The 27,056-nt window shown below is 49.2% G+C and overlaps 1 protein-coding gene across 3 annotated transcripts in view; it reads right to left on the reverse strand.

Moving 5' to 3' along the window:
- The window catches only part of DPP6 (dipeptidyl peptidase like 6), an 867,370-nt gene that overhangs the window by 134,852 nt on the left and 705,462 nt on the right, over nt 1–27,056 (reverse strand). For all 3 annotated transcript variants that reach the window (XM_029921134.1, XM_029921141.1, XM_029921139.1), the window contains exon 7: nt 15,852–15,933. In XM_029921134.1, the coding sequence (XP_029776994.1) occupies nt 15,852–15,933 (82 nt within the window). The remainder of the gene's footprint in view (nt 1–15,851; nt 15,934–27,056) is intronic.

Consider the following 27,056-nt stretch of genomic DNA (forward strand, 5'->3'; position numbering starts at 1 on the left):
ATGAACATGTCAGAAGAGAATGTAGGAGAATATTCTCATGGCCTCAAGGATGGGGAAGAGTTTCTTTTAAAAGACGTAGAAAGGCGAGCCAAAATAGATCCATTTGATTTCATTGAAATTACTCTTTTCCTGCCATAGGATGTCAAAGTGAGGTCAAGAAGCCATAAGATGAGAGAAATATTGGCAGTTATAAAGTGGACAATTAGAATTCAAAATATATACAGGAGCTCTACTCGTCAGTAAGAGAGGGCAAAAAGCCCAAGAGAAAACACACATAGATTTCTTACAGAAGACGTAATGTAAATGGTACGCGCACATAGAAAACACATTAGCCTCACTAGGAATCAAATATGTGCAAATAAAAACCCACAGAAACTTTGGCAAATGTGTGTAACTGTACACAGCCATGCTGTAAATACATTTAAACACTTGCTAGAAATCAGCTGCCCATCCACGGGTGGGAAACTGGATAAAGGCGTTGGGGTGTATTTGTGGGAAAGGCTCAGTGAGAGTCTATGTATCAATATCCACAGATAACACAAACAACGTTGCCGCAAAAAAACTACAGGAGTATAAACAACATATGGTAACAGTTACACTGAGTTAAAATATAAGCAATATGCTATTTAGAGATTCATAAATGTCTGGTAAAACGTTGTTTGAAAAGCAGTGAGGAAACATACAGAAAATTCAGTCCTGGATGGTCTGGTGGGGGTGGGGGACGCCGGAGGGGGACTCACTGTCTGGTTTCATGTTGAGTGGAAGGTATGAGTGTTCACTTTACTACTCTTTGTACTTCATGTGTATTCTTGTTTTAAATGCTTATTTTATTTTTGAGTGAGAGAGAGGGGGAGAGAGAGAATCCCAAGCAGGCTCCGTGCTGTCAGCGCAGAGCCTGACATGAGGCACAAACTCATGAACCGTGAGATCACGACCTGAGCGGAAGTCAGGAGTTGGATGCTTAACTGACTGAGCCACCCAGGCGCCCCTCAGGCGTAATCTTATTGAAGTATTTCATGAACACATAAAAACGCATCTAAAACAAAAAGTAGTTAAATGGAGAAAACTAATAAAAATGTCGTCACCCCCTGGGGAAGGGGGCACACGCAGGTTTCTCTCTTCTCTTCTGCAAGAGCCGTGTGCACCAGTCAAAAGTGAGTTATGTCGTGTTGGACTAAGGATCTGGTCTTTCCCGGGAGGAATATTTTATTCTGAATGGTGTTTAGCGTCTGCTCTGGGGTTCTGACAGCTCATCTGTGGAACCTGCAGAGATTGTGAGTGGAAATATCACAGTTTGGCCAATGTTTCACTTCCTTTTAGGATGGTAGGAGGGAGAAAGGATGAGGGCGTTCGATTAATTGCACCAGAGGCTGGGCCGGGAGACAGTCCGTTTCTAGATGTTACAGAGAAGGTTCTTATGGGCGTCCTGATGACAAATGCCATCAATCGCAGTAATAATAACACTTTGTATCTGCAGGGCATTTAAAAGATTTTCAAAGACTTTTCTTGGACATGAACTCATTTGCTCCTGACCTAAGTGCTCCTGGCTCTTCAACTGAGGACACGGAGCCCAGACACACGGTTTGGTGCAAAAAAGGAGCAGGGGCGCCAGGACTCGGGCGTCAGGGCCGAGACCATCACCAACACGCGACCTTGGGCAGATGACGTGTGTTTCCTGAACCTCTGTTTTCTCCCTGCTGAATGGAGACAGGGTTGGCAAGAAGCCAAAGATGCGACGGGCCTGGCCTGGCGACTGGCGAGCTGTTCGAAGCCCCGAGGACAGGGTGGCTTTCGTCCTAGTTCCTGAGTCGCAGCCCCACGCTTCTGTTACCTCAGGCTGTCGTTCAGTACTCGTGCTTACGGGTCTGATTACAGAAGATCTCACAAAACGGTTAATATTGTGTAAAGCATCTATCCACGGGGGCAATGTCTCCTCGCCCAGAGTTAGAAGGAAAAGAAAACAGAGCAGTTTGGGGACATCTTGACCCTAACTTTGCACTGAATCAATCGAGTGGCCAGGACCGTAGTGAACGGTGAGGCAGTTAGTAACCCCCCATGGGTGCTGTCGATCTAACGGGGTCCAGTTGCCCCGAAGGGGGCACAGTTTCACTGGAAATGGTTGGTAATGGTGATGTACCACACTCCTTGGTTATAGGCCCGGTGGTTAAAAACAAGCTCATAGATTCTCTGTTTGCCACAAAGTTGAAATGTGACCATGAGGTCTCAAAGTTTATGGAAGAGGCCATCCAGTCCCCTCCTGTGCGCCAGCCCCGGAGCCCATGATGCCCACATCTGGCTGCACAGGAGAAGCACCTGGGAGCTTTAGTGATTCCAGGGCCTGAGTCCCAGCCCGACGTAAACGCACCAGCATCTCTGGGCACGAGGCCAAGTCATTGCAAAGTTAGTGCAGCGTTGATGAGAACCGTTAGTCTCAACAATCATTGGTACCATAACCTTGTGTCTCCCTCAGTGTCTGCCAGGCTGCTGAACCCTTGGCCAAGAAAGTTTCAGGCTTATTGCAAGAAAGGATGTACAGACTGCCACCTCACTGGGAAATTACAAATAGGCTGGCACGTGTGTTTGGGACACCGGCGGTGAAAGCCAGCCCCCACCTGCGCGACAGGCTGGCTCTGTCCTGACACTGATGTCCAGCCCAGATACGACTCGATGGGGATGCAGGGAGATACCGACCCTGCGTGTGAACTAGTGAGATGAGCCTGGAGAAGCTTTGTCAGCCCAGAGCAGACAGCTTACATTTCCGCTGACTCATAATTGTTCTTTTATTATTCCGTACTTTTTTGGAGGGAGATTTTTGGAGTCAGCTATTTTTATAAAGCAAAACACAGGAAATTTGAAAGACAATTCACTGAGTGACCACGAACCCTTGTCCTGGGGTGATCAGATTTATAGGGAATAGCAACAGTGACTTTGGGGGCCATTTCCATCATTCAAATTCCACCAAAGAATCACATTTTAAAATTTTAAATTAAAAATGGTTTTTAAATTAAATTAACAAATATATATGAGCTTGTATTGCTATGGAGAAAATAAGTTTAACTACATAAAGACCCATATAGGCAATTGTAATTTCTTTGAAAATCTGGAAGTTTACTGGGATTTGGCGGAGTCTGAGCTTGAACGTGACGCCATGGGTAATTAGGGAGGGCGGAAAGGTTCAGAGTTAAGGGAGGTGGGCCGCAAGAGAGCAGGTCCAGCTAACTTCTACGATAGGGTGAAAACACAGCCAAAACCACAACACACGCGCATGGGCCGTATGCTTGTGTCGGGAGAGGTTATGTGACCTGTACTCCGGTGAATAACATGCCTGAACCGACTGAGTCCCCGGCCAGCCTCTGAATGCTCGTGCAGGTCTACTCCACGGCGCTGAGAGCATACCAGTGACAAGGAGGAGGCTCCCAGGAGCTTACAGTCCGCTGGGGGAGAAAGTAAGTAAACAGGACACAACTGCCCTGGGTTGACACTTGACAGTGAAGACGGCTCAGGTGGGAGATGAAACAGAAGGGGCTCCAGCCTGGGCTAGGCTGCAGGCTGAGGGTGTGGGAAAACACAGGCTGAGCTGAGACCCGAAAGCCAGCCTGGCTGTAAGCAGGCAAAGGAGGGTGGCCAAGGGGGGCATTACGAGTGTGCTCCCAGGAAAGCGGGTCAAACGGCAGGGAACTGCAGTTGGCTATGGCCGTGCTCAGCTGGGGTGCGGGGGCCCTGGGGGCGACGGCAGAAGGTGTGCCCGGGAAGGGCTAAGGGGTTTGGGTTTTCTCCCTGTAGGCAACGCACCAGGGGGAGGGTTTTGCATGGGAAACACGGTGACTCAGCTGCAGAGTCCAGAAGAGTCTGGAGCATGCATAGATTCGGGGAGGGAGATGAGCGTTATTACAGGGACCCAGGTGTGAGGTGACGGTGGGGATAAAGAGGTCTGATGACGACGGTCAATAAAGCAAGATGGCAGAACTCCCAGGACTGGGTGGGTTGAGATGGGGCAGAGGAAGGCGGGGGCGGGGGGGGGGGGCAGGAGCGTGGCTCTGATCTGGGAACAGAAGGGACATGGGGCCCGCTGCGGAGCGGCACCTACCGCCACGCGACTCACAGACGGTTTGGCGGAAGCCCCGTGAGGCCAGGTGACAGACGAGCAGAGCCCGGGGCAGCCTCGGAGGGCGGGTACACACAGGCATGGTCCCCGCGGGAACGGACCTGGCAGAGAGCCGAACTCCAGGCACGAAGCCTGGGTGACAACGTCCTATCAAAGTGCTGGTCTCATCCTGGCTCATAATTGACACTCATAAAATCAGGCCCAACGGAGGAAATGAACACATAATTCCAACTGTTAATGGCCATCGAAGCCATTATAGTGAAAACCAAAATCATTCAGATAAACGATTAGGTTTCCACCTTGAAAAACAGACAGAAAAATCAATTCACTAATTTGCTATGTGTTCTTTATAAGTGGAAGTAGTTGAACTGGGTGTTAGCCATGCTCCGCATAAAAATAAACACATCCAAAGTAAATAAAACCGATCTGTGCTTTTTAACTGACTCATTGATTATCTATGTTCACTTCCAGCATTGTTCTTTTTAGAATGTGACTTAAGTTTATACTGAGATCACTGTTTTGTTTTTTTAAGGTAAATTTAAAGTTGAACTATCATGAGCAGACCCAGGGTCCCCAAAGTCAGACAAGAAATATACGGCCTCATGGACTGAACACAACCAGATCAAAGAGTGGAAAGACACTGGTTTCTCAAAAAAGTGAAGTTTTGTGACCTTCCAGTGTTTGTAACTGATTTGTAATTAATCCACAAAGTCTAACAAAATGTCACAACGGAGGAGTCCCGTGAAGTCTGCTTTGAAGAAAGGTCAGAGGGAATTATTTGCAGATAATTGACTTGGATGTCGCTAAAATGTCTCCAAAGTTCTCAGAAGCAGAACTAAGTGAGCTAAGTGTTACGTGTGCTGGTCATTCACGAATCCAGAAACGGCTGGAGGAGTGCGGAACGCGTCAGTAAGTCTGGCTGTTCGCTCTGATACTACACAGGACGAAATCACCTCTGGTGCCTTGGGGGAGAAGCACCGAGGGGACTTCATCCTCTGAAATTCCTGAGGAAAGCCAGTGGGTCCCAACCCTTTGGTCAGAAAGTTCAGTTCAGCCTCTTCTGGACGAATTTTAATAGTGAAAACTCACATCTCAGTTTGGAAATGATTCATAGCATAACAAATAGAAGAGAAAAAAGAGTCTGACTCTAAAATCTAGAATTCCTTCCACGGTATTGCTTATCATCCGAACTGCTGAGCTGATTAAGCATTAGACACGTTTGCTACATCTTAAAATTGTGAGGTTATGACACCAGGTTTTTCCAATTTCCATGAATTTGGGATCTATGCCCATAAATCCGACATTTGATTTTATTTTCCCTTCTGGGCGAGTATTTGCTGAAAACCTGTATTCTGCTAGTGAGGGGGCAATGGACTGTGCAAGAAGGAAATGCAATGAAAACCATTCTTTTGTCCTTGATCAGCTTACATTTGATCTGGGAGATAAAGTCATTCAAAACCAAAATGATTGGATAATAAAACAAAGTGGCCCGTGATGAACCGTTATGGTCTGAGAGGAAGTTATGGTCATTCTTCACGGACAAGGACACGGAGCCACCCCTTTGGTATTTTCCAACTATGAAACATTTTAGGAATCATGACAGAGAGGTGTTCCCCCCACGCCCGTGGGAGAAGCCCTGTGATGGTCGAAAAGAGCCGATTAGGGACACTAAGGAAAGTTCTTAGCAGCGCAAATGGTACAGATCACCTCTTAAGTCCAAATGGCCTGAGCCTGTACTCTCCACACAATGGGGGACGTCTGTCCGGGGCTGCAGACGTAAGCGCGGCTGTACCTTGCACCCCCATCGGAGGTCAAAGCAGGTTATTTTAATTTACAACTGCCTTGGTACGTTATCTAAGGAACCCATCATTAAATGCACTCTTTCTTAATGTGGTGTTCGAGTCCTGCTTTTAAACTCTATTTGATAGATTATCCTGAAATTCTCTAACCTAATATTCCCGAGGTTGATGTGGGCGCCCTTCTAAATTAGATTCTTGGTCAGAATAGCACAGTGCTGCCAGCACAATTGCATTAGGGAAGCTCTGATGAGGAAGAAAACATAGTTTGTGCTCAGGGACCATCATGTGCAACTAGGTCTGGTCTGGCTTTCAACTCGAAACCCACCTTCTCCTTAATGGCTCGGGCTTACCGGGAGGTCCAGGAGAAAGGACACATTTGCATTGTGCTTTGAAACCAAGAGAATTAAAGGCACTGTCCTCTGCCCAGGACCAGCTTCCTCACATCCCCGCCCCTCAGAGAGGCGCTGTGCTCACACGGCCACTGGGCGGCATTCCTGAACCTCAGATCTGACAAGGAACTTTCTCTTCTTCCTCATTTCTCATGAGTAGATAATGTTGGATCCAGGAAACTTTCAGAAGTGGGTAAAATGGGTGTAGTTTGGCCAGACCAAAATAAAGATCTTTCCTCATATGCCAAACACACACCAAACCTCTCGTTTCCAATCCTAATACTAATTAATAGAAGACACAGTTTCCATGTTCGTGTTCACGGCACCTGCCCTTTTTTAATGCTTGTGCTTGTGTTAACTGTTCATCCTGTCAACGTGCCACGGGCTTCAGCAAATCACTCTCCTATAAACACTTGGGGTGCTTAGAGCCCTGAAAAATTATTATAGGGGTGCCCAGGGGGTTCAGTCAGTTAATCATCAGACTCTTGATGTTGGATCAGTCATGAGCTCACTGTTTCCGGGTCAAGCCCTGAGTCAGACTCTGTGCTGACGGCGTGGAGCCTGCTTGGGATTCTCTCTTTCCCCTCTCTCTCTGCCCCTCCCCTGCTTGCTCTGTATCTCTCTCAAAACAAATAACCTTAAATATTTTATAGAGAATAGGGGAACATATTTGTGTGTATTGCTTTTGGCTTCTCTTTAGAAGGGACTTGTTTGCTAATGTGTGGGCATGTTTTGTGACTCTTATCACCTATTTTTATATTGTGTTACGAATGAGTTCGCTCTTACGCCTCTACTCTGTATTCATACCACATGACAAAAATTTTAAATCTCTATAGTTTCCTATTTACATTGTTGCGCTGACAATGTAAATCCCACAGCTCTGAGCGCTTTCATGTTTGGAAATCCCTGTGTTTTCAGAGAGCCTGTTGGTGGGAGTAAAAAGTACCAACCACCACCTCCGAATTCCCCTACTTCTTCAGATTAAACAACATTATGTTTATGTATTTATTTTGAAGGACAGAGTGAGCTAGCAGGGGAGGGGCAGAGGGAGGGAGAGAGAATCCCAAGCAGGCTCTGCACTGTCAGCACAGAGCCGAATGAGGGGCCTCAATTTCACAAACCTTGAGATCATGACCTGGTCTGAGACCATGAATTGGACACTTAGCCAACTGAGCCAACCAGGTGCCCCTTAAATTTTTTTAACGTTTATTTATTTTTGAGAGAGAGAAAGAGACAGAACATGAGCGGGGGAGGGGCAGAGAGAGAGGGAGACACAAGCAGGCTCCAGGCTCTGACCGGTCTGCACAGAGCCGGACACGGGGCTCGAACCCACGAACCGCGAGATCATGACCTGGACCTAAGTCCAACACTTAACCGACTGAGCCACCCAGGAGCCCCTCGTTCTCTACCTCCGTCAGGCAGCTTCGCCGTGCTGCCCCATCCGCTCAGGTGAAGTGACAAGACTTGGCTTATTTACTTGAGTGCACGTGAAGTGAGGGGTCCCCTTGGGGAGAGTGAATCGCTCCCTGAACCGGTTCCTTCCATTATCTGAGGACACACGGCAATCTCCATCCTGTGATATTAATTCCTTGTCTGCGGCCATGGACTTCAGTGCCCATGATGAATGTTGTTACAATGAATACCAAATTAACCCAAACTGATTAGGGGCTTTTATAAGTTATTAATGGGATGTCACTTCAGTCTGGTCCTCTCCATGTCTACGACATTTCGTTAAATAATTTCCTCTCGCTGGAAAGATCAATCTTTCTCCCCTCGTTGGACTTGTCAACGTTGGTAAAACGCTGCCTGCCCCCTCAGTGACTCAGAACCGGGAACGCGATGATGCCCGTGGGAGACAGCTCATCCGTTTCTGCTCAGGGGCCTGGTGGCCGCCTGGTCTGGAGGGAGGGCCCCGTCCAGCTCGAGGTCCTGGGGTCATGGCGGGGGGCGGGGAGGCTGGGCCAGGGAAACAGGAGGCGCTCAGGCCTTCCCCCACCATTACTGAGCTATAACGGACACTCACACCGTGTAAGTTTCAGGTGATTTCATGCACTTCTCTACTGAAAGATTACCACCTCCCTCCGTCACATAATTACCATTTCATAAGCCAGGCAGAGGAAGACAAAGACTATGATCTCACTCGCTGTGGAATCTACAGTCTGAACTCACAGAAACCCAGGAATAGAACGGTGGTCACCAGGTGCTGGGGGGGGGGACGGGGGGAGACAGGAGATGCTGGTCTCAGGGTACAAATGTCCCGTCAAAAAGAGGACTAAGTTCTGGGGATCCAATGTCCAGGTTTTTTATAGGAACATATTCTCCCTATTTGAGGGGTAATTTCTGGGGAAGTGTCCTTTCTAAGGAGACAGACATGTGCAAACCTGGCAGGAGCCACAGGCTTAGAAGGACAGGGACCAAGGGTACTTTTTCCGAATAGCTTCCTTCACCGCCTATGAGCTGGAGAAGAGCTGAAGAAGAGACTGAGCCCTCTGGATGCCCCCCCCCCCCCGCCCCATGCCGTGTCATGGCCTGCATCCCTGCATCGCCTGAGCCTCACTCCCCTTTGGACACAAATCACATGTTCATTTGATGACATTATTTTTTTCTTATTCTCTACATTTTGGTTAAGCCAAGTAATAATCCTAACAAAAGCAACAACAACAATGAAAGCCATCACTTACTATTTTCTTTATATGAGGTTCTACACCATGTCCTTCAAATCATTAACATAATCCGTACAGCGGCCCCTACAAGATACACGTTATTATCTCCAGTTTATAGATGAGGAAACTGAGGCTTGGAGAGATCACACCTTTAGTGAGTGCCAGCACCAAGATCTGAATGTGGTCTTCTGACTCTAAAGGTTTCGTTTGTAACAGCCTTAAAAAATAGGAGTGCCTGGGTGGCTCAGTTAGTTGAGTGTCCGACTTTGGCTCAGGTCATGATCACCTGGGTTGTGGGTTGGGGCCCCGAGTCAGGCTCTGTTCTGACAGCGCAGAGCCTGGAGCCTGAAGCCTGCTTTGGATTCTGTGTCTCCCTCTCTCTCTGCCCCTCCCCTGCTCATGCTCTGTCTCTCTCAAAAATAAATAAATATTAAAAAAAATAGAACTGACTGCAGTGTCTCATGGCTCAGTTGGTTGAGGGTCCTACCCCTGATTTTGACTCAGGTCGTGATCTCACGGTTTGTAAGTTCAAGCCCCGTGTTGGGCTCTGTGCTGACAGTTCACAGCCCAGAGCCTGCTTGGGATTCTGTGTCTTCCTCTCTCTCTGCCCCTCCCCTGCTTATGCCCACTTGATTTTTCTCACAAAATAAATAAATAAACATTTAAGACAGAACAAAGTAAGTAAACGTTCTTTTCCTTCTAAGGCTCTAGGGGAAGACCTTCCGATTCTGAGCAGAACAGGTGCCTCTACGGCCACAGTGAGGTTTTCGGATCAGGGCTGTGGGCTCCTAGTCGGGCTGCCCTGGGTTCCCGCCGTCTGCTCCCGGCAAGGATGTCCCGGCCGCACCCGCCATCCCTGGGCGCAGCTCCGGCCCTCGCGGTGACGGCCACCCGCCATCACCGAGGGCAGGGCCCTCCCCGGGGCCGCCAGCAAGCGTGTCTGCGGACGCCCACACCCGCACGAAGCGGATCCTCAGGTCTATTTTCTGTCTGCGTTTTATTCCGTTTAATGGAGCCTTTTGGTGTTTCAAGAACAATCTCTCCATCTGCTATCTCATGTTGAACTACTGACATTTTGGTGGCATGAATTTTCACAGCACGAATGGGCTATGTTTAGAGATTCTTTTCCTTTACAGCAGAAACCTGCGGTGGCGCGGGGTGAGCACCAAACCTTCGCTCGAATCCTCCGGATGCTCCAGACTCCCAGAGGAACGGCCCGTTTGCTGCGAGTCCACAGGGGGCAGGAGGCGATGCTGGCGACCCCGGGAAGTGAGACCCTTGCTCCCGTTTGCTGTCGATGTGTTAGAAAGAACCGTCAGCAAAATGGTGCTAAATAGGCAGAAAACCACACTGGGACCGGAGGACTCCTACGTTGATTTGTAGAACTTGGTTTCCTTAGAATAGACGCGGTCATCTGCGTGGCAGCAGTCACGTCACAGACCTGAGGACATGGGCCCCTCACCACCAAGGCGGAGGCTGGTCCAGGGCTCCACGGCAGGCAGCTCAGAGGACACGGGTGTCAAAGGTTCCAGTGGGGGAGGGCTGCTGGGACCCGGGGAGGACACCTGATGGCAGGTGGGGCTTGAGAATCCGCAGTGAAAATGGGGGCCTGGTGAGTCTCCTCGAGGAGGCCCAGGCTGCAGGGTCTCGGCTGGGACCGGCCAGCTGCTGAACGGCTCTGACAGGCAGAATATCAAGCGGGCAGGGAGTGACGGCGTGACCTCACTGTCAGGGGGGCTTTGCTGCAGCTGGCATCGCTGCCTCAAGCCTGGGGGGCCCAAGAGTCTTGGCTGAAAACGTGGCCGGCACCCATCAGGGCAGTCACGTGTCTCCTGCAGCCCCCCTGTGGACAGGACCCGAGCAGGTGCGGAGGGGATGGAGGGGCGGGGGAAGGGGGGACAGCACGGAGCAGGCGCAGGTGCCCACGGCCAGTAACCGCCGCGACAGGTCCCGTCCACAAGGTGGAAGGAGCCACCTTCTTCGGCAGCTCCGCCCCTGGTGCAGGGGCTACAACACAGGTGATCGGTGGGAATTCACTGAGACGGTGAGCAGGTGCACGAGTAGATGGCGGTCAGAACTGTGCGGACACAATGGACTGGCCTTCGGGTCCTTCACCGGTAGCTGGCTGGCCCACCACAGAAACCACTGGTCACACCTGTCACCCAGAGGGCCCTCGGGGCCGGCCGAGTGTCCCAGAGTCCAGTCCGTCCTGCCCGGAGACCTCAGGAGGGCTGCTATCTGAGCCATTTACAAAGAAGCCACCTAAGCGACTTCCTCCACTCTCCTTGGGGAGTCGCTCTGTCCACGACTTTCCCCGGAGAAGAATCCTCGGGTCTAACAAGCCATGTATCCAAGGCAACTTTTCACACGGTGCAGCTGAACTCCCCCCACTGGGGTAAACATAGTTAATTGTATCCCCTTGTCCCGGGGGGCACAGAGCAGCCTCTCACCGCCGTCCACACCACAGCCTTGTGTGACTCAGGGGTCCTCGCGTCCTGTGGGAGAGCGCAGCCTGTGAGCGTTCCTCAGTTTCCCTCTGCCGGATTGTCCCCTGCGCGCCGGGGACTGCTCCAGGGGCAGCGCTGGCAGGTTCCTGGCCGGCCACCCTATCTGCTCGTCACTAGTCCCGTGCCGAAGCCCCTCGGCGCTGAAGAACTCCCGAGGGTTACTAAACTTCCCTTTCAAAGCTGCCCACTCGTCACCATTGTGGTAGCAGGCCAGCCAAGGAGGGGCCCGTCTCCTGGCTCTGGTCACCCGAGGAGGCCAGCAGAGACGCCAGCCTCGAATCCGTACTGTCGTCGAACGCCATGCAGGCATGTCTGGAACTTTCCACGGCACATAGCTCCGAAGGAAAACGTGCAACTATCCTCCTGCGTTCCCTGTGCGTGCACGCTAACCCTCAGAGACGCGCCGAGGGGGCTGGGCTCCGCGAGTGAGCCAGAGGCGCACGGGAAGCTCCTGCTTCGGACTCCTGATTTCGGCTCAGGTCATGATCTCACAGCTTGTGAGTTCGAACCCCATGTCAGGCCCTGTCTTGCAGTGCAGAGCCTGCTTGGGATTCTCTCTCCTTCTCTCTCTGCCCCTCCCCTGCTTGTGTGCTCTCTTCCTCTCTCTCAAGATAAATAAATAAACAAACATTAAAAAGATGTCCCTGCAGAGATTACATATAAGGAGATGCAAAGAGGGGCGCCTGGGTGGCTCAGTCGGTTGAGTGTCTGGCTTCAGCTCAGGTCATGATCTCACGGTTCGTGGGTTCGAGCCCTGTGTTGGGCTCTGTGCTGACAGCTCAGAGCCTGGAGCCTGTCTTCGGATTCTGTGCTTCCCTCTCTCTCTGACCCTCCCCTGCTCACGCTGTCTCTCTCTGTCTCTCAAAAATAAATAAAAAACATAAAAAATTAAAAAAAAAAGATGCAAGGCTACGTCCAGATGGACAAACAGTCCTATCAAAGGACAGCAGAGACAGGACTTCACACAAACAGACACATGTGTGAGGGGGAGGGCTTCACAAGAGATCAAAGAAGACAAACTTGGAGAAGCAGTCCATGTAGGCCGAAGTTCATCCGCAGGGGATAAACGATGGGGAACACTTTTGAAATCACGTCTGTTTTCAATGTGAACAGCCATGTCCACTGCGCACAGAAAGATGGAGGGAAGACACTTCCTCAACCCTTTACATACACTGTCTCCCTTAATCTCGTTCAGTCTACAGTCGGACCCATTTTCCTGGTGTCTGACTCGGAGATACATCGGCCTCTGGAGGCAGCGCAGCTGTGCGTCGCCAACCACCGAGCGCACGGACGAGCACCATTCAGACACGCTCTGGGCAGGACGAAGGCCTCCCCACGTCCACGGTTTCCTCTCCTCTAACAACGGGCCCGTCGGGCAGTATTTGTTACCTGGGATGTGACCGGAAGGTCTGACGAAGGTTACCCTAAAAGGCAAGAGCCACTAGCCGGAAGCCACATGGAGGCAGGAGAGAAGGCCGTTAGCCCGCCGGTGTGAGGTGCCATCTCTCGGGAACTTGGGGGTCCCCGAGCCAAATGTGCTGCTGAAATCCCTCCTCGCCAGGAGCCCTCTGGTGAACTTGAACTGCAGCTGTGTTCTCTGTTCCCAAAGGAGAATTACTCATCTCAGCCTAACTCTCTATAATTAGCATAGACTTCCTTCGGGGAGTAATATTTACTTTTTCAGGTAAAATGGCCATGAGGGGTTTGTTGGTGTTTTTGCCAAGCCTGCTCACGGTTGCAGATTTCCTTCGCGGAGAGAGCGAGCCCCGGCAGCACCTGTCAGCAGGCTGCTGGTCCCCGGGGCCAGGCTGGCCTCAGTTGAGGACAGCGGAGGGAGCACATGATCCCCCAAACAACCATCGCCTCTCGGGCCAGAATATCTGTGTTTGTAAATAAAGTTTTATCAGAACAAAACAATGTCCATCGCTTTCTTTGTTGCTACGGCTGCTTTCTCTCTACCACAGCACAGTGGAGAGCCGAGACCCGGATCTTCAGTGTGGGCTTTGCAAAGCCCGAAACTTCCGCTACCTGGCCCCTTAGACGAAGAGTGTGCAGACTCCCGCATCCTGTAGAGGATGCTCTCCGGATGAGTTACACTGTCTACACACTCAGCACAAGAACCGTATAATAAAGCCCCCGAAGTTCAAAAATTTTAAAAACTCAAAAGTTCCCTGAGCACATTAGGACTTTTGGTGCTAAACCCAAACAGTAGCAAATTCTACTTCACTGAACAGTCATTTCCTTAGAGCAGAAAGGAAGCTGAACTTCCCTCACCGTTAAGTAATGTCCCGAACATCCGTACACATCCTGGGTGCTTGTCTGCACCTTGTCACTTTGTGTTTAAGTGACTGAGCATCACAAGGATATATGAAGTCATTCATCAATCCATTCATTAAAAAATTTTTAAATGTTTATTTGAGAGAGAGCACGCGCAGGGGAGGGGCAGAGAGAGGGAGACACAGAATCTGAAGCAGGCTCCCGGCTCCGAGCTGTCAGCTCAGAGCCCGACACGGGGCTTGAACCCACAAACCGTGAGATCATGACCTGAGCCGGAGTCGGGTGCTTGATAAACTGAGGTACCCAGGCGTCTCCATGCATCATTTCTACCTCGACAAATCTTTCCTGAGCACTAGGTGCTGGGCTACGTACCCAGAACACAAGGCAAGGGAGCCGGATGCCCAGGTGAAGTTGGCGGAACAGAGTTGAGACCCCAAGTTCACACCAAGAAATCCTAGTGATGGGAGTTGGCACGGAGACACGGCAGTAAGAGACGGAGCCGGCAGCGCGGGGAGTGGAGTCAGGCCGCCTTCTAGGGCACCTGGTGCCTCCTTAGCTGTGCTGCCAGTTATTCTTTAAGAGGTTAAGCAGGATGACTGTGACCCCTCAGCCCCGCCCCTACCCCCTAGAAAGGGGCTTCAGGTAGGGCAGGGGCTGGCCTAAGACGTAAGTGGTCTGGAGAGGGAACATTCTGGAGCCCCATCTGCCTGCAAATTCCAGATACCGTTCTAAAGCGTGTGTGCTGCTTGCACGCTGCGGGCACACCCCTCCTTCTGTCAACTGCAAGCCCTTCCGCCGAGGCAGGACCAGGCTGGACGACCTCTGTTCTGGGGTCTGGGGCCTCCTGGTGCCGATGGCGAGGCGTGAGTCCATAAGCTGGGAGTCTCGGGGAGACTCGCCAGTGCGCGGGTCACAGTGTCCTTGTCCTGACGGCTTCCTCAGCACGGCTGCCCACCCCTGAGCGCTTCCCCGAGTGGGGGACGAGGCGGCGGGCGAGGCGGTGGGCAGCAGGCACCCAGGGGTCGTGGAGGCTTGGGGGGCCCTCTGTGGAGACACCATGTCACTTGTACGGAATGCGTACGGAGGTGGGTGCGCTTTGCTTCCCAGAACCCCCTGCGGTCATGACGTCAGAGGGATTGGAAGTCAGCTGCCAGAGGCTCAGTCCTGCGAGTCTCCAGCGCTTCCGGCTTCCACAACCTTCTGGGAAGTCGTGGCTCCTCCTTGTGGAAGAGTTAGCGTCTCTGAGGAAAGCTGAGCTTCGTCTCCTTGGAACTGAGTTGGCGGGTTGGGGTGCACCCCCTCCCGACTTCCCCTCACACGCGGATTCCCATCGGCTAAATGCGCTTTTCGAATCCTGATGGCCGCATGTTGCGCACTGGGGACACTTTCGTCACAGCTAGGACAGTTCTGCGGCCTCTGTCCTCCTTTGCCCTAAGTCATTTCAAGGCAATGGGATTAACATGCAACCGATAAAATCGTACCCTTGGGGAAAATAAGACTATTTCAGTTCCTAAGACAACAGACAGGCTGTCCAACACAACCTCACTCCACGCTTTTTAAAATATCATTTTCTGTGTTATTTTAGGAAAAGTGTTTTTAAAATGCTGATTTATGTAATCAGCGTCAAGACGCAGAAGGACATGATGTGAAAGCACAGGCAGCGCTGACCGCGTGCTGACCTTGCTCGCGGGGGGCCCGGCTCCGCGACGGCCAGCACATCCGCCTTCTCCTAAAACCCTCCGAGGCACAGAGCCAGACTGCCAAGAGCAGAACAAAAGAAACTCGCAGCGCTGTGTGACTGCTGATTCCCTCTTATGGTCTTTTCGATGAGGTTTCTCCCCTTGACGTCACAGTGAGTCTGGAATCTACGCGCAGCTACAGTTGGGGACCATGTGACGGGTCTCAGATCCGGGAAGCCGAGTACCTGCTGTCCCAACTTCAGCATAATTCTCCAACCAGAAAAAGGACTCTCCATTTTGCACGTGCGCACGTTTACACACCTTTCCAAAATCTAACGCAGACGCAGGCCCTGAGCGCAGTGAGACAGAGCCCGCCTGCAATGTGTAAGCGTCATCAAATCCAAACCTGGTCACCCGGCTCGGCTGCCTTACCAGCTGCTGGCCTTTCGGGCCCCACCCCGCGTACTGAAGCTTCGCGTTGCTCACTTCCGGGGGGTCCAGGCTTTGCGGATCGCTGAAAGAAAACAGAGAAAGAAATAACCCGTCAGTCAGTCATGGTGGGAGACAAGAATGTTCCGTGTTTATCCGCTGGCTCTAATTTACTCCCTTTGGCCGTTGTATGGATCTCAGAAGCTCGTGTTATTAAATAATATGTCTCAGCCTTCCATTATGCTTCTTCAGAATAAGCAGAGACGGGCCCATCACTGCTCAACACAAATAGTAAATATTTATCAAGAGACAACAGGCAGAGGTCTAGAGATCAATTATTCACACGTCCGCCCCCGTCAACACTGACACCAGGCCCCGTGACTTCTATCTCCATCCTGGGCTTTCCTAGCCATCACTGTTTTCCTATGCCGACTGCCAGGTCATTCTGACCTTCCAAAACCAGTGGCCTCAGGACAGATGTCACCCTTTGGCTTATGTTGGGAGGGAGGGAGAGAGAGAAGGAAGGAAAGGGAGGGGAAGATTGAGAGAAAGATTTTTTTCCTTGCAGACATCGCTTAGATTCTTTATTTACTGATATGCAAAATATCACGCTAACAAAATCCTGCTGATGTGGCTACGAATGTGCTCATTCACCTCCCGAGAGGCTGGGGCTGAATGGTCTCTGAGGAAGGAAGAGGCTGAATTTTAGGAGAACCAAGGAGAGGAGGCGAGACAGGAAAGGAGGGAAAGTGCGTAGGTCCCGATTCTGGGCTTGAATCAGCAGAAGCTTCTAAAGTGACTGCTTAATAACACCACCAGAACAAAACAGAACACACCTCAGAGTAAAAAGCCCTGGGGAAGGTGAGCCGGTCTGCAGTACTCCGGGTGGTTTTAGATGGGGTCCCTGGGTCTACAGAGACTAGGGAAGCCAGAAGATGGGGTGACTAGGTGCTAAGTAGGAGGCGCACTGATAACTGGACTCAGCGGGGCAGGCGGATGACAGGCACTGAGAACAGGGGAGGGATCGTAACTCCCCGGTTCCCAGTGAATTTCAACAACCTGACCATTTGTAGGCCTTTAATGTTTCAAAGTATTTTCATAAGATGGGTGATTTCCACCTTAGCTTTATATAGGGAAAGGCGTCTAAGGAGGATTCAAAAATCCAGAAGCAATAAAAGAGCGATACACTTGACTACAGAAACATTTTTAAGGTTTTTTTTTTTCTTGCATAACAAAAACATCACGAACAAAAGGCAACTGACAAACTGGGAGAAATTATTCATAACATATACCATGGACAAATAGCTAATATCCATAATATATTTTAAAAACTCTAAAATATTGAGGTTACAAAAGACCAAAAAAAATAGAACCATGAGAAAAAGAGCAGACAATTCACAAAAAGGATATAAAAAGTCCTCAGCTCTATTAAAAAGTACCATACATATGCAAAATTTTAGAAATAGAATCACTGAATTGTCATTCTTTACCTATGAAACTGCTCTCCAAGGCTCTCCCCAAAAGAAAGAAAAGTAGGGCCCACTGGATTGGGGAGGCTGTGAGGAAAACGGGGTCCTCAGACTTTGTTGTCAGCGTGAAAAACAGCACAATCCTTTTAGGGGGAATCTTGGCAATCCCTAAGAAAATATACACTTAACCCTTAAACTAGATCACTTCCGAGAAGGTACACCTCTAACAATACAAAAATACATATGCAGAAGGTTATATTCATTGCAGCTTTGTAATGACAAGACGTTGGAATCAATATGTGGACGAAGAAGCTATGGCATCTCCATACAATGGACTATGGTACAGCTGGAAGAAAGAATGAAGATCTCTATGAACTGATTGGAGGGATTTTCATGATAAGTGTGCAAAGCCCAACAGACTCTGTATAGTGTGTGACACATCCCATAAGAAAGGGATATAAGAAAATATACACACATACATCCTTATTTGTGAAAAAAAGTACAGGAAGCATAAACAAGAAACCAGAGGTTGGTTATGTACGGGGGGTGGGTGGGAAGAGGAGAGGGCTTGGACATGAGGTGCCTGCACGAGGAAGGAGCAGCGCTTCTCTGGGTATATTTATTGATATAACGTCCAGTTTTAGACCATAGAGGGGTTTCACATACCTTTTGCTCACTCCAAAAACACAACTAGTCATTAAGAACAATTAGGATGTGGGGATCCTAAAAAAGAACAGCAACACCACAACAGAGTAAAACCCTACGTCAGATGAATCAGAAAACTGCACAGAAGGGTGGAGAAGGACCGAACCAACACCAGCAATGTCAGGAAACAGTATCTTGACTGGATGCCGTGAAGTTAAAGACAAAAATGTCACAACAAACAAGGGGTTAGCAATCCTGAAACTACTTACTGTGTGTGTTGGAATTAAACGACTCTGCACATATATACATACATTGGAGCTCATGAGAGGCAGCTTTCTTACTGTGGGAAACACAAGCTATCAGGAAAAGGGGAAGGCTCAAATGAAGTGTGTGATGTTGGCCTGGAATCAGAGGTATAAACTCATGGTTTCTAATACACACACACATAGACCCAAAATGTGGGTATATGTGTATCCAGGGGTTAGTGTGCATACATACATGTCCTTGCTCTGTTCATGCAGAGGCCTAGAACCTGTGGCCCCCAGTCACAATTAGCACACCCAGCGCCCATATCTTGGTCTCTAAACACCATCATCTAATAAAAGTAAATAAGGCTCCTGGGGGGAAGTAATTGTGTCCAGGCTGGACCAGGAAAATATGAGTCTGGAATATCTTATGGGGCCTATAATAAGGAAGTTCTCAGGAAAAATAGAAAGGAAGTCTCGTTCAAAGAATGCAGAAGGCACCCTAAAGGCGTTTCTCATGGCCAAAGCTGGAAAAATCTGAGCAACAATATGATTAATAATAGTATCAGGAATAAAATCAATTTCCATAAGTCCACACTAATATACATAAGTAATCAAATACACAAACTGGCTTTCTTGTAAGAGGATTCCAATTAATAACTGTGAAAAAGAAAGAGCGTCACCCTTAGACTTACATTAATGAATGTTACAGACGAGATCTACTGATGGGTGTTAAAATTAGTGAACGGAAGTTTGAAGCAAAACAGGATTTGCATAACCTCAAAGTATCTCCCTCAAGATATTTATCAGTCATAAAGGAGAAGACAGCGACCTTGCAGTAGAGAAACCTGGTAGATAGCAACTGACCCAAGAGACTGAGGTCAGTGTCACCGGAAATAAGACGCATTAACAACATCATCACGAACACTTTGGCACCATGTGCCCGGAAGAAGAAAGCTTCCTACATATGGTATCTTCACCAAACATGCATAACCTCACTTCAGTTATGAGAACACATAAGACAAGCCCAAACTGAGGCTCATTTTACAAAGCAGCTGACCAATAACCTTTGAAAGTGTCAAGATCATGAACAACAAAGAAAGACTGAGGAAATGTTATAGACTGGAGAGGATTAAAAAAAATAATAATGTCAAAAGGAATGTGGGATCCTGAAACAGAAAGGAGACATTGGTAGAAAAATTGGTAACTTTCAAATAAGTTGAATTAATAATACGGCACCAATGTTAATTTCCAGTCCTTGATAATTACACCATGGATATAAAATATACTAACAGTATTTCAGGAGCATAGGAGAAGCAGGGATAGGGATATAAGAGAATTATTTGTACCATTTTTGCAACTTTTCTTTGTCTAAAATTACTTTAAAATAGAAAGCTAAAGAAATTAAAAATGTTAAATAGCTTATATCTCATTGATTATAAAAAAAAATATAGCAAAGGGGTGACTGGATGGCTCAGTCAGTTAAGCATCCGACTTCAGCTCAGGTCATGATCTTGCGGTCCATGGGTTCGAGTGCCACATAGGACTCTGTGCTGACGGGTAAGAGCCTGGAGCCCACTTTAGATTCTGTGTCTCCCTCTCTCTCTGCCTTTCCTCTGCTTGTGCTCGGTCTCTCTCTCTCTCTCTCTCTCTCAAAAATAAATATTTAAAAAATATGATAGAAATGAATTAAAATTAGATAATTGGCCTCACCAAATACTACAATCTTGATATTGAATTGAAGAAAAAAAGTCTTCAATATCTAGCAAGGCGGAGGCACTCAATCCATGGATCTGAGTAGACAAACAGGTGAGTAAGGCTGGATCGGTTATGGGGGAGGCTCTAAGTAAAAGACCTTTCGAAAGTTTAAAGACAAACCTGATAAATCCCTTTGGCCTGGGTTTATCTAGAATTTTCCAAGCAGAGAGTAGGAATAAAGAAACGTTCAAATTCCACAGTCATACTGAATAGTGAAATTCACTGTGTTGGGTGATGCATTCCAGTGTCGGGGGTAACGGGGAACAGCAGATTAGCCTCTCTTGCACCTAACGAGCGTCAATTCCTATAAATGCTAACCGGATACGGTCTCTCGAGGGAGAGGGTGCTCTAGAAGATTCCGTGAGCAGCTGGCCGGCAGCACCATGACCCCGCGTGCGTCTCCGCTTTGTCACCGTCACTCCTTCTCCAGGGCTCACATTCACCCTCTTCCCTCCATGGTCAGCACGTCAGAGATGCTTCTGCAGCCTCAAGACCGCAGAGACTAGTGGGAAAAGGCCCCGCCCCGGCAGGAGGAGGCGGCTGGGCGCGACTCTCAGCCCAGGCTCAGTGAGGGCGGGGGGACAGCGACCCTTTCCCCTAAAGAAGGCCCGGGAAAACCATGAGAAACGATGACTATTTATAAACCGTAACACACTCTAAAAATGGAATTGTCTTTATTTTTCCCAGCTGGTGCATCTCTGTAAGTGAAATGTCTCCACGATGTCCTAGAGCTGCTTTAGTCCATCTTTAGGAAAACACCATGGTGCCCGCACCTCACACAGGGCAGGAAGCTGGGATGCGGTGCAAAGTGCTCTAAGAGGCTATAAATTAATTCTGAATTCTGCCTCTAACTAGCAGTATGGTGTGGGGTACTAGGAAAACAACTAATTTTGTTTCCTCGTTTATAAAGTGAGAATAAAACGCTTGCCCTACAGGGTTGGACTTAATGATCTACTGAATATGAAAATAGGTAGTACAGAGCTCACTGAGTAAATATTCAATAAATGCGTTACTTGCTGGTAAATGGTAAATGATTAAGTTGATCATGCAATCACTATTTATATGTAACTTTAGCTAAAAGTTCAATAATATATCATATATGAGAGCAAACTTACTCTATAGAACTCAGCAATAAAACACCTTGATTCCTGTATTATATTGGATGGGTTTAGGGATCTCAACCCTCAACCCTGCTCTCACCTATTTCTATGAAATCAACCTGTATTTTGCATTGGAATGTGATGGTGTACGATTCGTTTGTTTTCAAGTTCAAGTGGATTTCAGGGTGGTCTCCTCAACTTCCCGTCCCATGTGGGGGTCCGTTCTTCAGTGACTCCCGTGATGGTCGTCCATCCTCTGCTCAAGCCTCCCGGGGGGTGGCTTTCCTGGTGCAACGCTTTCTCTGCCCCAGCCTCGCAAATGCCAGCTTCAGTGTATGATAAATCCACCTCGTCATTCAAACGCCTAGGCCACTGGGAACCCGCAGAGACAGCATGAAGCCTGTGTAACGCATGTCAGCTGGGTACTAACCCTTCCCGCCATGTCTGCTTGGTCTTGGTCAGTCACCTTCTTCCCAACCATGATTCCAATCTTTCCTGCTTTCCTAACCTCCAGTACCAGGGAATATGGCTTTATTTGCAAACAAGCTCTTTGCAGATGTAACTGAGTTAAAATACGGTCATTCTCAGTTAGGGTGGGCCCCAGTCCAAACCCGATCTCCTTCATAGGAAGAGGAGAAGGCACACTGGGCGAAGCCCAGGTGCCAGTGGAGGCACAGACTGGAAGGATGGCATCCACCAGACGCTGGAACAGGAGGGGAAGGTCCTTTGCTACAGGTTTTGAGGGACTGTGGCCCTGGGGACACTCTAATTTGGTCTTCTGGCCTCCAGAATCACGAGGAAATAAATTTCTATTGTTCTATGTCACTCAGCCTATGGTAGATGGTTGCTGCAACCCTAGGAAATTAGTATACCCTTCACTCCTTAGATAGACTGAGGCCCAAAGTGGAGAAGTGATTTGTTCAAGGACACCAAGCTGATTTGTTTTTGTCTAAAGATAAATCTCCTGCTTTGGTCAAAGGAGAAAAGAAATCTCCGACTGACTTTAGGAACAAAGTAGAAAGACCTTTGGAGAGTAGAGTAAACTGGTTAGGTTCAGTGATCCCTTTAAACAAAGCTTATTGCCATCAAATGATTTCCCCTCGTGGACTGGATTATTCTGCAATTTTTAGGGTGTGGGTGTACATGTGTGTGTGATGAGGTGACGCACAAAGGAAGGTTTTATTTATTTTGTGGTTGGTTAGTGCCCTCCCACAACTTGTCTTTTTGAAACTTTATTCATTTATCTTAAAGAACCCACGGCAGGCTCTGTGATAAATCATCTCTGGGAGATGGATTGGTAAGAAAAAATGATTAAGGAAGAATAAAATTATCTGGACTTACCATATCTCAAAATGACCATGCAATCCATTCTGATTTTTCTTATTTGAGCAATAGACAAAGCAGGGCATCAATCATGTTGCATTTTGAGGAGTAAATTAGTGTAGCAAAGTCTATTCATTTATCTTTCTAAGTTAGTTTAAGGGACTGAAAAGCTTCCCAATGAAAGCAGCATTTGGAAAAGTCAAGTGAAAAGTGCTTTTCTGGCTCCTAACCTTTCGTGGTCAAAGCAAAAACTAGCGTAGCAATTACAGATGGTATGTGGTATCTGAGTTTTCCTAGGTGCGTGGCATGGTGGGTAAAATAAAAACATAAGATACGCTCCTAGTCAAGAACAGTGTCCGTCCCATTGTGGATGCTCATGAATACTAGCTGAATAAGGAATAAATGGATGGGTGAATGGTAAGTCAATGGGACCTAGTCTAACTGCTAATTGCTCATCGGTTAGGTTCAGTGATACCTTTAAACTCATAGAGAACTTAAAGATTCATGTTATCAGTTCTTACATTACATGGTTAAATTCTTGGGGGCAGGAATCTCAGAGGCATAAATCCTTCCCGAGTGGCCAACATCTGAGAACACATCCTACCATTAACTTTAAGTGTCTGTGTGTCTGTGGTGTGTCAAAGGTCTTTCCCCAGGAGAGATTTGATACAGGAGTTCTGCTGTGGGGTTGCTGAAATGTTTGTGACGTATCCCTCATCTGATTCAAGGGGACACTCTAACACATGATCGCAAGTATGATACCAAATAAAGTCAAATGAAAAGTTTTTTAGGTAAAAGGGAGCTTGCGACTTATTTGTTGCTGTATCTTCAGCATCTCACAGGTGCTCAGAAACTTCTGTTGAAGAAGGAAATGAGAGAGGAGTGGGTGTGGTCTGGAGCTTTAGCTGAATGGCAAAGTCTATTTTGCGGGTGATGAAATGTTCAAAAATTGAATGAAGGGGTGATTGCACAATTCTAAAAACCTACTGACTTGGACAATTTAAGTGGATCAATTGTACAGCGTGTAGGTTACATCTCCATAAAGCCAGGGAAGGGAAAAGAGGAAGAGGAAGAAGGTGAAAACAGGGGAAAAGAAGGACGAGAGGGAAAGGAAGGAGAAGAGCGAGCCCTGGCCATGGCTGCAGGCTGCCAGGGCGTTAAGCATCATCGGTAGACTTCAGGTTCAAGGTTACTTCTGTTCTGCCACACCGCCTCCTAATGACTTAGTGCCAAGCCTTCAGGCTCTTGGTGCTTCCTCGGGGTGTGCTCCCCGACCTGGGATTCCTGCCCTGCCTACGCGCACAGCGGGAGACAACAGCAGGTGGCGAGCCCGGGCAGGGCCTGGGAGGGGCGCCCATGCCGCCCTAGAGGACGGAACTGGAGGAAAGTCTGCTGGACTATAAAGTGTTGGAATAAGATGGTGTTCTGAAACAATAGAAACAGTATTTCTTGGGATTTCTGACATTCAACAATGAGTCAAACAACAGGGAGACTGACAGACAGACAGACAGACTGTCGAATTTCAACAGCATGGAACACCCAGAGCGAGAAGAATAGATAATGTTTCATCATAAATGTGCAAATCTGCAGGTTCTCAAACATTCTGGTTGCCACTAGCAAGCGTCCTGGGGGACGGGGGAAAGTCACATTTTCAGTTTCCTCTTCCTATCCCTAAAACATCTGTTTCTACTGTGACTTAAAGGGGTTTATAGAGAATATGCATTTTTCTATTTAATCATGTCTTCCGAGAGGAGCCGGGAAGAGCCCAGGGTGATACTCGCTAGGAACGGGGGGCAGTTTGGGGGTTTGCCGTTAAAGGTCGAGAACTGAGAAGCTGCATGACTTACACGCGGGCCATACAGGACGGAGGGCTGCGTGTCTCACGTGTGAAGAAGGGACTCTGAACATTCCTCAAGTTTCATCTTGCAGCCAGCGCAGGTGAGCAAGATCGCCTTCCTCATGTGCAGAGTAGAAGGGGGCTCCTTCAGACAGTCCTCTGTGGATACGGCCTTCAAGAAGGTCCACATCGGAGCGTCAGGACCCAGCGTGCGGGGTGTAGTCGAAAAATGCGTATTTAACATACCTATTATATTCAAAGTCTAAACTGCAGAGAGAAAACTCAGCAAAATCTTTTGGCCTGCGGTGTAAGTGGGGTTTTCCAAACACGGCCACAGTAATAATATTCCTGGTCTCAAATGCTTTTTCAAAACCGTGGTGTTCCCCACCCAGAGCGGGAGTTTATTTCCTCAAAGCTGGCTGAGGCCGTCTGATCGCAGCCGCGAGTGGAATGAAGCAGAATTCCGGAGCTGAGCCCCAAAGGCAGCCATGTACTCCCGGGCCCCCTTCTCCGGGAAGTGGGCCTGTGAACACAGCCACCAGGCTGCCAGGGGGCCCAAGCCACGTGGAGGGACGGCAGGGAGGAGTTTCAGCCACCAGACCCAGCGGACGTCTCAGCTGACAGACCCCGGGTGAGTCCAGCCCCAGCCTCCGCGCTGCCCCAGCCGACACACAGGGGACCTGGGATGGGCTGCCCCTGTTGAGCCCCAAGCAAACGGCAGATTCAGGAGCCAAATAAATGTTGGCAATTTTAAATCATTCAGTTTTGGGGTAATTTGTTATTCAGTCACAGTAAGTAGAGCATCCAGCGTGAGTACTACCTGAGGAAAAGAGGAAGACAGTGTGGTGTGGGCGTGGCTTACGATGGCTGGGACACGGTGACCTGCAGGGCGTCATCAGAAAGGTGCAGACATTGTGTTTATATACAAAGAGCACAGCCGTCTTCCCCGTGTTCCCCAACAGCTTCCCGCCAGCCAGGCAGCCCTTTTAAACGGGCAGATGGGACGCAAGAACCTCCAGAACCCAAGCCCCGCCCCCAGCCACGAAGCCCTGCTCGGGGGAGTTCGGCGTCACCGCCTCCCTCTGCAGGTGCCCACCAACCGCTCTCACTGGACGCCTCTTGCCTTCCTTCACGCTTCCCTCCATGTCATCTCCATCCCACCCTCCCGGATCTTCTCACCTGTTCTCCCCATTTCTACTTGCACGTTAGTCACTGATGTGAGCGGGCAAGTGTTTAGGAGAAGTCGTTGGAATCATTTGCAGTGGGGATGATAAAACCTACCTCCAGGGTGCCGCTGAGGGTAAATTACATGATTTACTTAAGGTGCTATGAGCATTTTGTTCAGCGGACTACAGGACTGGCGTGCGGAAACGCGTCGTGCGTGCGGGAACGCGTCATGCGTGCGGGAACGCGTCATGGGTGCGGGAATGCGTCATGGGTGCGGGAACGCGTCGTGCGTGCGGCGAGTGAGCTGGGTAGGCGTCTCTGACCAGTCCGAAGACCGCCTGCGTTGTGAGTTCTGAGGAAGTCGCTTAAGAAGACAGATTCCTGGCCTCGGCCCTCCGTGTGCTGTGCACAGAGAGGAACTTCTTGTCGTCTTGTCCCCTCTTTTGTCCTCAACCCCCCCCCCCCCCGTTGCACCCAATGGCTGGGCCCGGCCTGGAGCGTGTCACAGATTCCCTGCAGCTGGGGGAGGCCTTGCCCTAAATTCTGCCAAGTGCAAGCGGTACGTGTGGCTTCTAGGAAGTGTCCTCGGCAGGAGGCGGCCTCCCCTTCGTTCTCTCCTGCTAGCTGAAGGTTCTGTCCACCAGGGACTGTGAGGCAGAGGCCACCAGGCTGGAGAGCAGGATGGCGGACCCGGGTCCGCAACTCTGTGGGCACCAGCCCCGGATCCCGGATGTGAGTCAGAGAACAAGTCCTACTTTGTAAAAGCCCTAGTTATTTTGGGTTTTCTGTCCCCCCCGGATCTGACCAAATCATTCCTAATACATCTAGTTCCAAATGGATCTTAGAAACATACATTTTTATAAGCTCTCCAGATGTTTGAAAAGTAAACCAAGGATTGAGAAGTGGCCCGGCTGACCGCCCGGCGTCTGCATCTCGGGGACGGCACTCCGGTCGTGCGGGCCGCCCGTGGCTCCCAGAACGAGCTTCGGGATGCTGGCTGACCACGGCACCTCTCGGGGCCCCAGGCCCTGACCACACACACTGCACACGTGTGTACGGGGTGCGGCTCTCGGGCTCTGTGCACGGTGGCTCCTGCTGAACGCTCCTTCTGACCAAGAGCCGGGTCTGCCATCTGAAGACACTAATGAGGTCCTTGGAGGAATTGTTTTAGACCAATTCAACTGTATGTCGATAGTAAAAACAAAAACAAAAACAAAACAAAGCACAAACTTCACAATAACAAATCTGACCAAAGAACAACCTAGAGAAGCCAGAGAGCAGTATGTCTCCAACAGCCCAGGGAGGGCACAGGGGGCAGCAGATTAGGAAGCACAGCAGAACCAAACAGCACAGAGCAAAAGCATGTCCGGAGAAAACCTGAGTCAGATTCATGTAGCAAAGCGGGCTACGGGCGAAGGTGCTGTCTCACTGTTGGCTTAAAAAAAATTTTTTTTTAATGTTTTATTTATTTTTGAGAGAGAGAGATGGCGTGAGCAAGGGAAGGTCAGAGAGAGAGGGAGACACAGTATCTGAAGACAGGCTCCAGGTTCTGAGCTGTCAGCACAGAGCCTGACGTGGGCCTCGAACCCACAACCATGAGATCATGCCCTGAGTTGAAGCTGGATGCTCAACCGACTGAGCCACCCAGGCGCCCCTCACTATTG

Source organism: Suricata suricatta, chromosome 2, assembly GCF_006229205.1.
Source record: "Suricata suricatta isolate VVHF042 chromosome 2, meerkat_22Aug2017_6uvM2_HiC, whole genome shotgun sequence".
Taxonomy (NCBI): Eukaryota; Metazoa; Chordata; class Mammalia; order Carnivora; family Herpestidae; genus Suricata; species Suricata suricatta.